The sequence below is a fragment of the Artibeus jamaicensis genome, unplaced genomic scaffold (genome assembly GCF_021234435.1).
Source record: "Artibeus jamaicensis isolate MK-2021 breed Jamaican fruit bat unplaced genomic scaffold, CSHL_Jam_final scaffold_833, whole genome shotgun sequence".
Lineage (NCBI taxonomy): Eukaryota > Metazoa > Chordata > Mammalia > Chiroptera > Phyllostomidae > Artibeus > Artibeus jamaicensis.
In genome coordinates this window covers 23,250,804-23,268,840 of record NW_026522056.1, presented here as the reverse complement: position 1 = coordinate 23,268,840, position 18,037 = coordinate 23,250,804, and the positions used below count along the sequence as shown (strand labels likewise).

At 49.4% G+C, this 18,037-nt stretch overlaps 1 protein-coding gene across 1 annotated transcript in view; it reads right to left on the bottom strand.

Annotated features, from left to right (window-relative positions):
* Positions 1-10,649: 10,649 nt before the first annotated feature.
* DCTD (dCMP deaminase) overlaps positions 10,650-18,037 on the bottom strand; it is a 79,474-nt gene continuing 72,086 nt past the window's right edge. Inside the window, exons 6-8 of the mRNA XM_037128830.2 lie at positions 14,784-14,900; positions 13,457-13,553; positions 10,650-12,272 (exon numbers count right to left, since the gene is read on the bottom strand). Coding sequence (XP_036984725.1) covers positions 12,194-12,272; positions 13,457-13,553; positions 14,784-14,900 — 293 coding nt within the window. The 3' untranslated portion in view covers positions 10,650-12,193. The remainder of the gene's footprint in view (positions 12,273-13,456; positions 13,554-14,783; positions 14,901-18,037) is intronic.

Below are 18,037 nucleotides of genomic sequence, written 5' to 3'. Positions count from 1 at the left end.
CAGGTGGAAAGAGATAAGGTGATACAATGGAATCTGGGGGTGGGGTCCTGGGAAGGCAGGTAGTAGGATTGGCGTAAGACTTGAGCTGGGGGCAGAGATGGGCAGGGTGGGGGGCCAGGAAGGGGAAACAGCCCAGGTACAGCAGCCTTGACTGAGGAAGGAATGTTCAGGAAACAAAACAGGCCAGCAGGGCCAGAGCACCAAGGGCAGAGGGTCGAGTTGCGGAGTGCCCCTCCTGGCTCCAGCCCCAGCTTCCTGACCTACCCTTTGCCCACAGGACTGAGCCTAGTGTCCTGGCCTCCGGCTTGGGAAACCTGTGTCCTCACCCGGTTCTACCTCTAAAGCCTGGCAAAGTCCTTCACCTGCAGGTTCCTCATCTGCAAAGCCAGAGTGCGAGGCCGGATGAGGGTAAAGCTGCTATTCCCCAGCACCGGGGAGCCAACGCAGACTCGCCCACACGGCTGGACTCTGAGCATGGAGATGCCAAACTCGCCTTCCGAGAGCCTCGGATCTTCCCCTGCAGACCTGCTGCTGCTCCAGGGAGGGGAGGCCTGCCAGCTGCAGCCTAGGGATGCTGACAACTCACTTGGCCGGTGAGCAGTGTCACGGTCGTGTCCAAGAGAGGACAGGCGGCAGGAGAGAGAGCAAACAGGCAGGACGCCCGCTCCCAGACAATGAGGCTTGGAAGAGTCCTGCCTGGGCGGGAGCCTAAATTGAAACATCATCCCAGTCCAGCCGAGCGATGGCACGAAACACGTCAGCCAAGCACCAGACAGCAGGCACCATGGCTGCCGGCGCCCCAGGCTCAGCGGGCTCCAGACTGGGCCAAATCGCCGAGTGTGTGGCACCGCCACCAGGGCCAAAACAGCTAGTCCTTGACTCAATTACCCGGGTATCCAAAGCGGCAGGTTGCCCCTTCCTGGGGGGTAGAAGGACTGAGACCACACCCCAGAGCCTGGAGCTCTGGCTCCACTTGCCCCACATACAACCCGAGAGACTGTTTAACCAGAGGGCTTTGCGGCAGAAGCAGCCGGCTCCTCTGTGCCCCACAGCTGCTCCTGGGTGCCATCGTGCCCTGCTGCTTTTAAAGAGGGTGCTGCTGCTGTTTGGGGTGGAACCCCCAGCCGGGGGCTGGGAGAGGCCTGTGTCATAAATGCTGCTCAGTCCCTCCTTCCCCTATTTCACCAACGCAACTTCATTGCCGAACCCGACTTCCAGCCACGTCCCCTTTTACAGAAATTAGCTGCCAGTGAGGACCCAGGTTCACAGCAGGCCGGCGAGGGCCGGGGTTACGTCCACATGCATTCATCAGGCCCTTTTCTGAGGCCTGGCTCTCCAGCAGCAGTGGGCACTGACTGGGAAAGAGAGGGAAGGGGCGCAGCCGACTTCGCTGTCCGTCCTCGGCCTGTGATATTCGTGGGCGAAATGGAAACCCCTTGCCCAGCGCCCTGCTTCTTTCTCTCCGGAGTCAGGGCATCAGGGCCCGTCAGCTCCGATCTCCACTGCAGGCTGGCTCCTCTCCGAACAGAACAGACTCCAGGTCACAAAGCATCCGGAGAACAGGCTCACAGTATGGAGTTTCTTTTAAGTAAATACTTTTCTGATTCATGTTATTAAGAAATTAAATAGTCGATCCATTTGGACTCTCATTAATAGATATTAAATGCTGCTTATTATAAAAAATGCTCATAAATCATTGGGTTTTAAAAAAATTAACCACCCCATGGCTAACAAATTAAATTTAAATCATTAAGTCTGATATTCCTAGAGAGGGCTCACAGAAGGTGGCACATTAGAGAACCTGTTTTTATTTTGTTTGCTCTTAAACAAAAGGAGCCCGTGCTGGCTGCTGGCTCCAGCCTCCCTGGCCCCGTTCCAGCAGGCGGGAGCATCTGCGAGGCAGCCGACCGGGCGGGGCGGCAGTTTGGAGGGTGGCCCGGCTCCCTGGGCCGCCGGGCTGAGTCCGCGACCTCGGCCGCATCGGTCCTCACTCTAACCAGCCGCGCTAATCGGCGCCGACAGGTGCTGTTCAAGTGTCCACGCCTCTGCGGCTCATCGCCTCTTCTGGGGCTGCGCAGGTAATTAAACGCTCTGACTCTAGCGCGCAGATGGCCAATCAGCCTCCTCTGGAAGGAGAAAGAAAAAACCCTTGTCCCCACTCCCTGGAAGGAAGCAAGGATCAGGAAGGCCCCGGAATGCGGAGCAAGTTTTTGCCGGAGCTCGGAGCCCACCTGGCAGCAGCTCACCCGGCCCCGGTGGAGTAGGACTGAACTCTCCTCCTCCGGGAGTAAGTGGTGTGAACGCACTCACTTCGCCGTCTCTCTCTGCCGTTTTATCACAGGGCCATTAAATAAGACGAGTGTCAGCGGCCTTCTGATGCGCAAACCTGCATCAGGCTGTGCCACGTGGTCAACTGCAGCGCACCCGGGATCTCCCGACGGCTCCCATTTTCTCTTCTCTTATAGCCGCGTCCTCAGTCACACTGTGCGTATTCACTGTGCTGTTACAGGAGGTGGAATTACAGGAGAAAGGGAAGTGATCGACTTAAAAAAAATATCTCAGACAAGGTCACCCAGACCAAGAAATGCATCAATGGGAAGGGATTCCGCACGGGTGCCAAGTGCCGGTCAGGCCGGTGTCACGCTGTCATCTAAGGTAGCGATTTCGAGAGATGAGCAACAAAAATTCGTACAACATGCCATGCTTGACGACTCAGTCAGGGGCACTGACCTCTTTTCCCTTAGATGGTAAAATTAAAAAAAAAGAAACAACAGCCAACACAACAACAGCCATCTGCTGTGAATGAATCAAAATTACATATATTCTTATTTTTGTCAGATCGGCAAAAAACATATTTTGGGGGTGCCTCGGAATTTCAGTAGTGAGTTTGTGGGTGCATTGGAATGGGGAGGTTGAGAATGGCTCTCTAAGGCGGCAGTGCCCTGGCACAGCCCCGCGGACTCACCCAGGGGGGCTGCGCAGTCAAAACTAGCTTCAGTGCACCGCGGGGGTGTCGTTTGCCCCTGTGGCTGTGTTGACCTTTGCACTGAGGTGACAAAGGCGGTGGTGGGTGCGGCGCGGGTGCACAAATGGAGACAGTGTGAGTGCTTGTCACCACCCCACACTCAGGGAGGGAAAACAAAGGTCGTTCCCACGGAAGATGGTCCTTGGCGAAGCCCGAAGGACACAGCGCCCTTGCTGAGTCTCCGCCCTACAGTCTTTCTAACCCTCTGGGAGGAGAGGGGAGGCCCGAGCCCGGCTTGAGGACAAGGGCGTGTCCCCGCTATTGGGGCTGTGAGCCCTACGAGCTCCGGGTTCACCAAATACCATTTTTAGAAAGGACTGACATGCTACAGGTTCACAGATTTGGGTATGTGACAAACTTAGTCTCGAAAATGAACGAGGCAAGCCTCCATCACTTCAGGGATAATGAAATGACGCAGCTCAAGCGTTCAAGATGAATGTAGAGTTTGGGAAACCTTGTTATCTGGCACTGTGAGCTCGACAGCCTCCCAATACTTATAAGATATTTTTTACTAATGAGATCTGCTATGCTATTTACAAAAGTAATTTTGGGGGGTATTGTATAATGAAATGTGTCACCATTTGGAAGAACCACATAACTCAGTGAAGGATTATTTTCCAAATGATATCATCTCATGCATGAGTAAAACATCAATTCAAGAGACAAGACAGACCCATGGGTCTTAATGTAAGATCACAGGAAATATTCATTAATGGGGTTTCAGATTTCACACGGCAGCTGATCTTTAAGAAACTACCACTCATCAAGTTGTGGTGTGGAATCAAAGGAAAATACTTACAATTTTCTGAAAAGGCTATTAAAAGACTCCTCTTTTTTCTAACAACGTCTCTGTGTATGGCTGGACTTTCCTCATTTTCTTCAACCAAAATAACATCTCACAACAGAGAGAAAGCACTCACAGAAATGATCATGTCATGGTTTTCTGTGAAGCCAGACATTTAAAAGAGTTGCAAAAACCTGAGACAATGTTACTTCTTTTCTCTAAATATTTTTTGCGGTTCTGGAAAACAGTTATTTTTCATAAAAATATGTTATTTATGTTAGCACACGGAGTTATTCTTTTACAGCAGCAATTTTCAACCTTCTTCAAGTCATGGCACACATAAATTAATTACTAAAATTCCACAACACACTAAAAATTATATATTTTGCTGACCTGACAAAAAAGAATATGTATAACATTGATTTTAAAGAAAACATAATAATAGTAATTAGCTACCCTTTTTGCTCCAAAGGGACTTTTTAAAACATCAGGTGCCTCCCTGATCAGCCAGGCTCAGTGGGCTGGGCCTAGCTTCACAAAAGGAAAGGTCGCTGGTTCTATTCCCAGTCAAAGCCTGTGCGTGGGTTGTGGGGTTTGGTCCTCATTGGGGGCGTGTACGGGAGACAGCCGATCGATGTTTCTCTCCCTTTCTTTCTCTCTCCTGTCCCCTCTCTTTAAAAATAAATAAGTAAAATTAAAAAATAAGTAAATAAAAAATCGGGTGACTATTTTATATATTTGTATATAAGCATTTCTGGTGTCAAGAATTAACCAATGAGATGCAATCGTATTATGCAACATTACCAATAAGATGCAACTCTATTCTATGACCTACGTATTTATGGTTCAAAGCAGGGCATTCACACCAGATGGCTATTGTTGTATTGCCTCTTGTCATTTTTTTACTCGACGATCTCAGGGAAAAGAGGTCAGTGCCCCTGACTAGGTAGTCAGGCATTGGTGTTTTAAAAATTCTTGTGGCACACGGGTTGAAAATCACTGTTTTAACCCAATTAAAAATTTTTTAGATTAATGCTTAAATGTGATAACTATCAATAGTGGTAACTCACATAAACAAAGCTGCCTCGGGGTCCACATAATTCTTAAGAGTGTAAAGAAATCTTGAGACCAAAAAGTTTGAAAATTGCCGCTTCTAAGGAATCTTAGCCTAAGGCAGCAGGAGACAGGGCTCTCTCAGGCAGTGGCACCACTGTGGGAACATTCCAGATCAAAGAGGCATGACAGCCAAATGTAACAGCAGTCCCTGAACTGGAATCTGGGCTAAAAATGCTGCAAAAATACATATGTATATATTGGGTCAACTGACGGCATTGGGATATAAGTGGGATTGTTAATTTTATGGAAGTCGATAAATATACCGTACTTTTATGAACGAAAACACTTCTATTCTTAGGAAACACACAGAGCATTTAGGGACCAAAGGGCACGATGTAATCTACCTTCAGGTGGTACGTGTGTGTGTTTTTTTTCATAGGTCAGCCCAAGAAACTAAGACTTGTCTACACAGGACTTTACAAGTCAGTGCAAATATCATGTTTCAACCCAACAAATGCTTTCACACCTAGTATGTGAAAAGCAGCTGAGTAGGAATTTTGTAATTAGGCTGTTATGCAATTTTCGAGGCAAGGTGTGTACTTATGGCCAATATCACTGCAGTCGTATTTTACTTGATGGGGACCTGTTCTGAGAAATGAATCGTTAGGCAATTTCGTCGCTGAGTGACTATCACTTATATCAGAGGTGTCACCCTCATTTTCACCGGGGGTCACAACAGCCTCACGGTGGCCTTCAAAGGGCCAAATGTTATTTCTACTTTTTGACAGTTAAGGAGCAGTTAGATTGATACAGTCCTAAAGTTATTTTGGCCCTTTGAAGGCAATGGTGAGGCTGCAGTGGTCCCCAGTGAAAATGAATTTGACACCCCTGACTTACATGAACTTGGATGGTACAGCCACAACTAGGCTATGTGGTAAACCACTGTCAACCACTATGTGGTCCATCGTCAACCCAAATGTCATACAGTGCATGCTAACAGGTGTCACTAACCCCCTTCTCCCGTGCAGCCTCTGCTCTAAAACCAGGAGTGCCGTGCACCCTGACAGACTCTCTTGCAGCTAAATGTGCTCATATGATCCATGTGTGGCCAATGAGACATAAACAAGTATTTGCTGGAAGCTTCCTGATAAAGGGACAACAAGAGGGAAGCCTCATGTTCACCCCACCTCCCACCTTTGTTTTCTGGAATTTCATGAGGACACCTGGAGCCTGACAAAACAAACCTGAAGATACAATGCTAAAGGTAGCCAAGTGAAAATAAATGTAAAGCCTATGTCGTTGCTAACATCACTGAGCAGCTAAACCAACTCCAGTGAATGCTTACCTCTGTACTTATTTTGTGAGAAAAAGATACTACTATTTGTCTGAGCTGCTGAGCGGCGTCTGCTACAGCCGCAGAGGGGACTGGCGCCTGCTTCTGGGGGAAACCAGGGGAAAGGCAGGAGAATAAACACAAAGGCTGCATGCTGTGCATTGCTGTGCACTGCTGTGCAAAGAAAGCAATTCCCTAACCAGGTCCATTTCAAACCTGGGCCGAATGGCATCTTTAACAATACCAAAGACAGAACAACTGCCATTAACAAAAGTTCAACCTGAGAACCCCTGCAACAGTAAGCATTGTGTAGTGATTTAAGGCTCAAAAGGTCAAGACATCCTCTAATCAGATGGGTTTAAATGGAAACGTCTTTTCTCCGGGTATCCTGCCAAGAGTGTGTCTGATGGCCAAATTCCTGATTCGAAACCGTGTATGAGAATGCTTTCACGGAAACACAGGAGTTAAAAATAAGACATTTAAATAGCAATCTCCCTTTGCTCGCAAAGGTGTATGTACACACGAACCCTGATGCTCACAGATTTTCTTTCCCTTATGTTCTATTTGAACTTTTCTTTTTTCCAAGCCGCTCATGAGGAAATCAACACGGTAAAAAGTAATTTAGGAAGTTGGCTCCCGATCAGCTACTTCCATGAATTCAGGTGCGATCGGGTTTATAACTTTTAAATGGGAATACAAACCGTGTGTGCTGAACACCGTGAGGTGCGTGAGGCGATGGTGTGAACCCATGGGTGGGCTGGGCGCAGGTGGGTACAGAGATGCTCAAGACACACCCAGGCTCTGGGCCAGGTCGTCGTCTTATTAGAGGAGGAGGAGACCAATGAGAAAAGTTCGATGAAATGCCTCAGTTCTAGTTCTAGATAGTAGAAGAGACATCAGCAAACAACGCATGATTTATTGCTAATTAGACTGTTGCTGACAGGAACTGCTGAAGGATTCCAGAGACAAAAGATCACCTCCAACAGAGGACAGCTGAGAGGAGACTTTAGGGAAAGCAGGGTCCCAGGTGAATCTTGCAAGATGCACCAAAACCTGTGGGTGGGCAGAGGAAGCACGTGAACAGCCTTCTAAAAGAAGGGCTGTTTCATGTTGTTTTCAGGGTAAGAAGTCCCCTGGGATGTACCAGGGCCTGGTGTAGGGAGGGAGGTGGGGCCTGGGAGGATGCTGCCAGTCACAGAGGAACTTTGACATGCAAAAGAGACCAGCAGCCCAAAGGTAGAGGAAATCCAAGAGTCCATCAACAGGTGAACAGATTAACAAATGGTGGCAGAAGGTGGAATATTAGCCAGCCTTCAAAAAGGAGATCCTGACAGCACGGATAAACCTTACAGGCATTATGCTAGGTGAAATCAGCCCATCACAAAGAGAAAGTTCTGTGTGGTTCCACTTACATGAGTCGTGGAAATCACAAAGACAGATGTTGAATGGTGGTGTGGTGGTGGCCTGGGGACATCGAGGGGGCAGGGCGGGGGGTGGGGGGGCTTAGTGTTTAATGAGCACAGAGGGTCATAGGCCGAATCGAGCTCCAGATGTGGATGGTGGCAGTGGACACACAACAGCGTGAATGGACTTAATGCCACTGAGCTGCACACTTAGAAATGGTTAAGATGGTAACTTTCATGTGATGCGTATTTTCCCACACTGTAAACATATATATTTAAACACAGAGAGAACGGCGGCAGGAAGGTGAAGATAGAGACTGGGTGAGTTCAAGAGGGAGTGCAGAGCCCGAGAGAAGGGTCTGCAGCTGGCCACCAGGAATGAGGGCCACACCCCTGTCCCACCCCAGGCCTGTGAGACCCTTGGGCTCCCTCTAGTGATTCCACTGCTCAGTGGTAGCAGGAGGGGCATGGTACCCCTCCTTCATTTCTCTTTGGAAATACTGAACTCCTTTTAATTTAATGAAGACTTTTAGAATCTCTGACCTTGGAAATGAGTGACAGCTGGGTGCCTGCACTTCCGACCCCTGCCCTCCCCCACACTGGCCTTTCCGGATGTGGGCACTGAAAGGAGACAACTGAACCCCAGACAGAGCAAAGTACAGGTCACGTCTGCGTGGTCTGGGCAGGTGGAGACCGCTGACAAAGGAAGGAGGTTGGCAAAGCTGGGCTTTATTTTGGGCTCCTTGGCCCAATTTCAGTGTTGAGGAGGGGGGATGGCTTTACCTCTCAACGTCAAGCAATTCTCAGGACAGCAGCTGGGGATGCTCCAGTCGGCTCAGTTCTGACACTGTCCACCCAGAAAGAGCCTCAGATCCCACAGGTAAAGGGCTCAGCCCTACAACACTGCCCCCCACCCCCACTTCAGAAGTCCATCAAGAGTCCAGGTTGTCACCTGTGCTTCTGACTAGGTCGGAGATCCCACAACCTTCTAGCATGTTTGGAAGCCCGTTGAACATCCAGGTTTTGCCTCTACTGCCAGAGCAGCTCACAGAGCTGAGAAACATTTTATGTACTAGAGGACCGACTTATTGTAAAGAGATATAACTCAGCAACAGCCAGATGAAGGGCGTGCACAGGGCAAGGAACAAGAACGGTGCAGAGCTTAGTCAGCCCAAGCCTCCTTGTGTTCACCAGCCCAAAGTTCCCTAGACCTTGCCCTGTCTATGGAGACCTCATTCCCTAGACCCAACTGATCATCTCACTGGCCCCTGGCTGTTGACCCACCTCCAGCCCCGCCCTCCTCCCCGGAGGGGGGTGGCCTGGGCCTGGAAGTTTCAACCCTCTAATCACATGGTTGGCTCTCCAGGCAACCAGCCCTCATCCTTAGGTGGAATCCCAGACACCTCATTAACCCAACAAGAGATGCCTTTATCCCTCTCATCACTCAGGATATTCTGGGGTTTTTAGCTCTGTGCCAGATACAAGGAACAGAGACCAAACGTGTGTTTCTTAAAACAAGTCACAACATGATGGGCTCCACTGACCTAACAATTCTACTACCCAACCGCGCACACCCACTCCAACTCTGAAGCAGCAACCCTCGGAGAAGCACCTGAGGGCCGGCCGGTTCAGCGCCTCCCGGGAGCCGTATCGTCCAATGACGAATGGCTTTAGACCAACTGCTCTCGAAGGAAAGCAGGGCTACCTCTAGGTCTTTTCAGGAGAAGTCTTGGGCACCCTCCTTTAGTCTAAACATGATAAGCCTCTTCCTCTGAACATGATCCTGGAACCCCAAAGTCCTGGACCCAGGGTTACCTTGCCTGTCCCCGCAAATGTGATCGGTCACTCTCATCACCACCGTCCCTGACGGCGGGCAGGTCTGAAGAACCCTGGACCCTGGGGGTCTGGTCCTCCCAGAACTTTAAGCCAGTCTCCTGGCTGATGACCTCCCAAAGCTACCATTTTTGACAACCTTATTTTAAAATACAAAAACAAGTGAATCGTAACTGTTAAAACCTCTCCCCACACAGTGTCACGGTAAGAAAACGACCTCCCCACTTTCTCAGTTCCTCCCACGACAACTGACTCTTCAGCCTAAATATTTTCAATCCGCAGGCAGATTTCACATGAGATCAAACACTATGCCAGGCGCACAGGACATTTGGGTCATCGATCACACGAGACTAAATGCTTATCTAAGCCCTTCTCCATTTTTTCTCTGGATGCTGGTTCCCTGACTTGGCTTCCTCTTTAATTCAGGAAAAGATGGCTCACACAGTAGATCCCTTTCATGGCTGGGACTAGTGGGGCTTGATAAATCTGTAATGGCATACTTATTTTTTAAAAAGCATAAAATGCGTCAGGGAAATAGAATTCCTGTCATTTCACTCACAAAGTTTGCCTTCCCAACGTAGTTATCCTACCAGGAACAGTTCAGAGAAAGACGGTTCCCTGATTGCCATTTATTAGCCATCAACAGCCAGCAACGCACCTCGCAGACACGGCCTCCCTTCGCCACCATCCCCGCCCTGCCTGAGGCGCAGAAGAGGCCACAAATCCTACACCCAGCAGGCCTGTCCCCAAGGCAGCAGTTTGAAGCCCACCTCTGGCATCCGGAGCACTGACACCTGCAGAATGCTCTGGACAGGAAGATTCCGCTTAGGCAACAGTGACGCCACAGATGATGACATGCACTGCAGCCACAGGGAATCTAGGTCAGCATCACCATCTGCACAGGGAAGCCTCGGGTACCTGCAGTAAAAGCCTCGCTGCCGTACACCCACCACCCAACCACTGACTGGTAAGACACACTTCCTTCTCACCACAGGTCCTTCCTGCTAACCTCCTTGCCGCCCCCCACCCAATTTCTTTTTTCACTCAGACTCAATGCAACCAAATGGGACAAAATATGAGTCTCAAAATTAAACAAATTAGATACACTGCTGGCTTATGCACCCTGGATGTAGTCACACATGGGACATAACAAAAATCACACACTCCTTTCTATAGGGCTTACAACTGAGAATTTGCAACAACATACAAATTGAATGTATTTTCTATCGTTAAGTATCTTTATTGATCTTTTCTTCTACATTTGGTTCATGTATTTTGGAGCAGAGGGCCAGGGGTTTGGAGGAGGTGAGAGAAAACACTGAGGAGAGGAGATTCAATAAGATAATAAAGCAAGAGAGCAGCGGGAGGGCCAGACTGGAGACTGAAGTATTACAGGAGGGACCCGTCGGGTGGCCCTGATGACCTATCAGATGGCCACACCTTAGGTGAGGTGCAGGTGCCCAGGAGGGAGAAGAACCTGCCACTGTCTTCAATGTGGTCCTCACAACAGCGCCACCCACTGGCCGCAGGAGAACACAGCGTAGGGGGTCTCACACTGCTCTCTAAGCATTAAGACACATGCAATGTGCTTCGCAGACAATGCAGAAACGACAGAAATGGAGAATCAAGCATATAATTACTAGATAAAAATGAACATACTACGGCAGGGTAGGTTTTTAATAAGATTCTAATAATAATGGTAAGGAGCCAAATTACAACATGCCCCAGAATATGGAGTACAAAACCTAAGAGACAGAATAAAACCTCATAAAAATATAAGAGCACCTTAAAACAGTAATAATCTTTAAGATAAAGAAACCATTTTCTCAGCAAAGGTACTGAGTGAGCATGTTTAATAAAAATTAAGTGACTGAGGACACGTGGACAGCCACACATCCCCCAGGGGTCCCAGTGACAGGAAGGTGCGAGACTCGTGTCTGAGGAGGAAGGCACAGTGCCAGGAGCCCAGGCAAGCCCGTGAGCACCACCTCAAGGCGCCTCCGTTTTCCCACATCTCACTCACAGGACAGAAAATCAATTTCTCCTGCGTTGCGCTGTGGCCTTGGAAATGACCAACGACGGCACGCCCAGCCACACAACCCCGCCCACCACAGCAGGGCGTGGTCTGGGGGCAGAACTAGTCCGCCTCCACCTGTGGACAGGAGCAGGACAGTAAACGCAGAGAAAGCATCCCAAGTTCAGTTAGGCTCACCCGTTCACCCACTCTGATGCCAGGTGTGCCCTCCCCCAGGATTTGGGGGTGGGAGTTTCCCTCAACTCTCTCGTGCAGATATCTTTAATGCTACTGCCACGCGGGTCCTATTTTTTCCCCCAAGGGCACTACATGTGATGCTTCATTTGAGCCAGATGTTCCAATCAGTGCGCCTGCTCATCCCGCCAGGGATGCAACAATTATTTATTTGTCCTCCCAGCCATGGAGCCGTGTGGAGCAGCTGTGACATGCAGTGGGTGACGGAGTGGGGACGCTCTTCTGCCGAGCCTCCAAGGAGAAAGCTAGCCACTCCAGCCCCAGACACAGGCCATCGACAGGCTCCTTGACCTTAAACCCTACGTCAAGAGCTTAATCAGATGCAGATTCCATGGGACCTGAGAGAGAGTCTGAGAACTGAGGCTTGATATTCTTTGGATGTCTGCTTTGCCTGTGCTGGCAACTGAAAAGTGATGAGGACCTTCAGGATGAAAGGCATTAGCAGCTCCTTCGAAGAGGATAATCCCAACCTTCCGGCTGGAGGTGGAGCTCACTGAAGCTTCTGACTGGGCCTGCTGTTAATCGAATCAAAGTCAATGACAATCTTGCTGCACTTGGGTGTGAATTTCCTAAACATAACAAACAAAATATACAATGAAATTATCCAGTGAGCACTTAAAGCAATTTGTTTACTTTGGCTTAACCTACATTTTCTGTGGGGACGAAAAAATTTTCAGGGGACTCACTTTATCTTCTAGGCGCCAATTACCATGCACCCTTTGGAGACAATCAGGGCCCACAAAAGACTAAGACCAAAGCAGATGCCGGGGCGGGCTTGGCTCGAAGTTTCCTCAGCTGGCTGAGCACATGAATTACCGGAAGGTCAAAGGATTTCCAACAAGTCAGGTGCACAACCTGACATCCCATTACTAGTTTTCCCACCAGACTTATCTTCTTTTCTAGGAAATGTTGGCTTTCTACAGCCAGCATGAAACTGCACTAAAGCAAAGTACACTAAATTTTCTTTTGCCTCCTGTACATAGCAAAAAACAATGAGGTTTAGTGAGATGTTGTTTTTAAAATCATGTTCTAAAAACATGCAGAAGTAAAATAGACCCACTCTGTATTTCACATCTAATTGTTGTTATGTAAATAACATGGACTTAGAGTCTGGTAAGGCACAACAGGCCCCTGGCCTAGGACCTACGTCCCTGATGGTGAACTCGAGAACCACCCCACTGACCGCAGCAAACACTGTGAAGGAGCTGCTTGGAAACCTTTCTGCTGTCTCAAAGAAGTTGCCACCATGAATCAAAGGGGTTTGAACTTATCTGCAAGTCAAACATACCTCCCAGTCTTTGCCTAACAAAGATCATCATAAAATCTAAATGACTTCAAGTCTCAATTTAAAAATGTGGCTGTCAAAAGAATTCAGGGTGTTTCAAACCTGGCACATTACTTTCATCCTACATTTTCTATGCTGGTGGTTGCCACGCTTGCAAAATTGACAAAGGTTTAATGTTCGTATCATAAAACTTGTGAGTTTTTAGAAGTTTCTCGCGACCAGGATAATTAGTCTAAGCCTTGGAAAGCTACTAATATTAAAGTGCAATCGTGTTCAAAGACTTCTTTCCTGCTCTTAAAAAGCTACCCCTAAAATAATCCTTCGATTCTTGGCCCATCGCATTGGAAAGGATGCTCCCCGTGGGGCTGGAAGTCCGGCCTCGCAGGCAGAAGGGAACCATCCATCAGCCAGCTCACAGCTGGTCCTGCATCCGGCTTTCGCCCCGCTGCCCGAGTCCTCCCCACTTACCTGAAGGTAACCCCAGCCATATCAAACATGAGCCTCGCAGCGACAGTCTCCTCGCTATCGTGGTATTTATCAGACATGAATATAACTTCTTTGATACCTTAAAAGGCAACAGAGCAAGGAAGCCCCGTTAGCATAGGCACAGACACACCGTCACAGACCCACACGCGGCCACGGAGGCCTGGTGGCGCCTGCGACTAACAGTGCGCATGCGCGCAATGTCCAGCGATGAAACCTTAGCTGCAGCTCTCCAAGGCAAGGCCACGCTGGGCCGACAGGTTACGTTTAATCTGCCCTCCAGTCTTTATGGATTTTTTAAAAAACTAATGCAAGGTGAAAACATGTCACGCAGTCAAGCCTTGATCCGATGAACAAATCTCCTTTACTGTGGACAACTGAATATTCTTTCTTCCCAGGGCGGCTCTGTGGCCCCACTCACGCCAGCGCCAGGAGAGCAGATCGGTCTGGATCTCCCTTGCCCCGGGGCGGCGTGGACGTGAGCACCAGGGTTCTGGAGGGCTCTCCATACACCACCAGGCTCTGAAGGGACAGCGTGGAAGCTAGCCACGCAGGACACTCGCTGCTCTCTCCACAGGCCAGCCTCAGCCTCTGCACTGAAGCCCAGAGCCCACACTATACCATGGCAAAAACTGTGGTTCCAACACCAGCAGGCCTCCCTGGCTCAGAAGTGCCCGGGGTCATGACAAACAGCACACCGAAACTGCACATCTGGCTAACGCGGTAAGTCTTTAGATCTCATGCCAAGAGTTTTATGGAGATAAAGTGTAGCTGAGTCTTACATGTGACAATTTGAAAAAAGTGAAATATTCAGATACAAGGGTGTAGATTTACGGTAAGAAAAACTTAAAGAACTACCAATGGAGCCTTATGACATTTGCATGCAAAGATATGGTCAGGCCCTCAAATACCTACCATACATTAGATACAAATTAAAATTTCATATACAGACTCCCAGCTGACCTTGTCTCTGACAGAAATTCATTTCCCTCCCTCCCCCCTAATCTATGCACAATATGTCAGAGAGCAGTAAACTGACAGTAATGATATGCAAAGCCTGGGTTGTTTTTTGGCAGCTTGCAGTTTAAGAAGTTGCAAACTAAATTAAAAACATGCTAAGAATCACAGAGGATGCAATTAGTCGTGGAATACCTGGCACCATTCAAAAACAAAACACGGGAAGCATCTTGCAAAGTTGATAGTGCAATTAATTTAGATCTAAACAATAGCAACTTAAGATCAAACACATCTGCAAGGAGCTGCGCTGAGCGGGCGGGATGCAAATGGGACGAACGCCTCGGCCGGCTCCTACCTGCCTGGATGATGAGCTTAGCACATTCATTACACGGGAACAGGGCCACGTAGATGGTACAGCCTTTCACATCGGCCGAGTTTTTGTTCATGATGGCATTCAGCTCGGCGTGGCACACTGTGGGTGTGAACGAGAGAAAAAAGAAACACTCAGACTCCAGCTCGGGAGCCATGTACGAGCGGTGTTGAAGCATTCCATTCCGCCCTCTGAAATAACACATAATAGACTCGATTAAAAAGAAGCTGATTAGAAACCCAAAGCCCAAAGTACTGAGAATAGCAAATGAGGGCCCTGTGGTCTGGCAAGTGGGCCATGAGTAGCACAAAGGCTCCCCTCCGCAGCCCTGGGTCTGTAACCGCCTAGAGCACCCGGGGGAGAGGGGAAAAAGGGGGGCCAAGGTCAAGTACCTTCGCCTGCCCTAAGTGGAACCACAGCTCACAACTCCAGAAGACTGTGGGGTACAGAATGGCCCATGTAAAATGGTTCATCTGTGATGCCCCTTTGCACACACAGAGATACTCCCGGGGCCCTTAAGAAAGCGGGAAGAAATTTTAGGAGCAGGCGGATCGAGAACTGCCACGGAGCACTTCTGTCACGAGGGATCAGCCTCACCTCACCGTGGTTTTCAGCCCGCACACAGGTGAGTACCCAGTAATTTGTCTTTTTTAAGAAAACTATTCATCCACTTCATGGCAATGAAAAGTCCAGTTCTTGCTACGCTGGCTCATTCTACCCAAGATCCCTAGAGGGTGATCCAAGGTCATTCCGAGACCTGCCTGAATTCAAGGATGAAGGGAGCACCCTTCTCTCCTCTCCCGCACCTGTCAAAGCCCACCCATCTCCCCAGGCCCCTTGGCTGGGGGTGCCCACCACCTAATCCACAGGACGCTCCTCTCGTGGGAAGGGCTTTCGGCCGCCACTCTGATTTAGTTTGGAATCTCCCACCTACTTTGTGAGGCCGCTGTGTGCTAGCTTAATTGCTACTCCATTTTCTGGGTGCATTACCTACAATTGTACAATAATTTCCTTGTGACAGTGATTCACAAATCGTCTGCACAGTTAATCCCAGGACAGCTTCCAAAACACTGATGCCTGTGTCCCACACCTGGAGCCTGACGGGGCCCGGGGTGTGGCCCGGGCTGTGAGATCTTTACGAGGTTCCCCACTGCGGTTCCCACGTGTGGACGTGTTTAGGAAACACGGAATCCTCCGGCATCCCAAAGGTGACTTACCGAACGCTATGCACACAAGTGCTAAAATAAATGTTTGTGGAACGCATTAATGACTCTCTGGCCGTGGTCCAAACCATACACATCTCCTAGATTTATAAATATGGGGCCTTCGAGGGTCTCCCTCACCTTCTCCCACCCATCAACCACCCTTCTACACACAACACCTTCCTCCAGGGGTGCTGAGGCCTAATCTCGGCTTTCAAACGTTCTGGCCTGTGAGCCTTTACTGAGTGGCTGGTCTGGCTCAGAGAGCACTGAGCCCCTGGCCCACCCTCCTACCCACACTTCCTGTTCTCAGGTCGGTAGCCACGGCTACAGGTGCCCGTCAGCTGCCACAGGCAGAAAGCAGACCCAGGGCCCTCCCAGGAAACGGTGGGAGGACTCACTTTAGCCTATGAAGACCATGGTTTAGGAGGTCTTAGCTGTACGTGCAAATGCGCAGTCTAAGGCACTGTAAGGAAATCTAAAGGGGAAAAAAGCAGTGCCTAATCAGATCACAGCCCATCAGAGGACGATCCCCTCGGGCCAGGGGGACCCGAGCCAGCCTTCTGAGCCACACTGGTCTACAAACCCCAAGGGGGTATCGAGGACAGGAAAGAGGAGGGGGGATCCATGCTCAGTGGTCAGGGAGACGCTACCCAAGCAGAGGTCTCCTTAAACCCACTGCCTTCCCTGGTGACCACGATGTCCCCAAGCTGGGATTAACACTGCTCTGTGTTAAAAACAATTAGATGTAATTATTTCTTCTATTTCCCCCTTGAGGGCAGAGGCCAGTCTTCTCGGTTCGTGTAGCTCCCCCAGAGTCTAATGCGCTGCCAGGGACGTAATGGGCGTTAAATATTTATTGACTAAATAAAGGAGGAAATGCAGATTCCGATTATTGATGGCGACGTTGGAAAATGCAGCAGGTCCTCTTAAATTCAAAGATCCAAAATGTGCTTTCCCATCCGATAGAGATTTTTTGATGCTGTTGGTATTAATATTCAGAACTACAGAGTCTCTGAATCTGTTAGAAAACCTAGTACACTGTCCTCTTTTGAATTTCTAAAAAGTATCACATTGAAGGCAACTATCATCCTCTAAATCATCCAAAGCAGTTTGGGGCAAAATTTAGCGTTGTATGTCTGGATTCATTAAGAAAATTACCATATGAAACAGATTCTCTTGGGCAACATCCAACATCCCTGGATAAAGGGGGGTTTAGAGAAATGACACACAGGATCACAAACAGATTTCCTTTCTGTTAACCACAAAATCACAAGATGGAAAATATAAAGCTTCAATTTAGAAGATATGAGGGTGCCGGCAACGCGACCAGTCCAATGCCAGGCACCCACGACGCTCTTTCAAAGACACAGTTCACGATCCACAACTTCACATATTCAAACTAGACAGTGAAAAACGCAGCACCCAAGAGCTCCACGCACCTCTTTAGCCTCAGACGTGACAATCACCCACTCCCGCCTTTCCCAGGGCCTTCTTGGCCGGCCAAACCCGCCTGACTAACCCCAGCTTCCTGGGCCTGCATCCTGGTGGGTGGAGGAGAGAAGTTCGCACCCTGGGCAGCACCTGGCACCTCGGCACGCCCCACTGCTGTGGGTCCAGACCCTGAAGCCTGAAAGGCTGCACCTTGGTGGCCTGGCACTGACCTTTCAGGTCCACGATCCCACGGCCTCTGTGTTTTGACCCTCAGCCTCCCCTCCCGAATGGCCCTGCATCCCCCTTCAGGGCTGGTCCATCATGACGCAGGCAGGCCGCAAATCCCAGGTCCCCAGACTGTCCTCACAGAGGACACTGGACAGACAACTTGTCCACAAGTTGAGTCCATCTGAATCATTAACATGGGTCAGTCAGGGTCAGTCAGTCTGGGGCCTCATTTTTTTGGACTGGCCACCTATACTGACAAGTAACAGAGAACCCCCCAAAACAGCTTCAGGCCTCACGGGGCACACAGCAGTGAGCGGGCCTGGCCTGTGGCAGACGAGCTTCGAGCCCGGGCAGCCTGACCGCAGGCCAAGCATC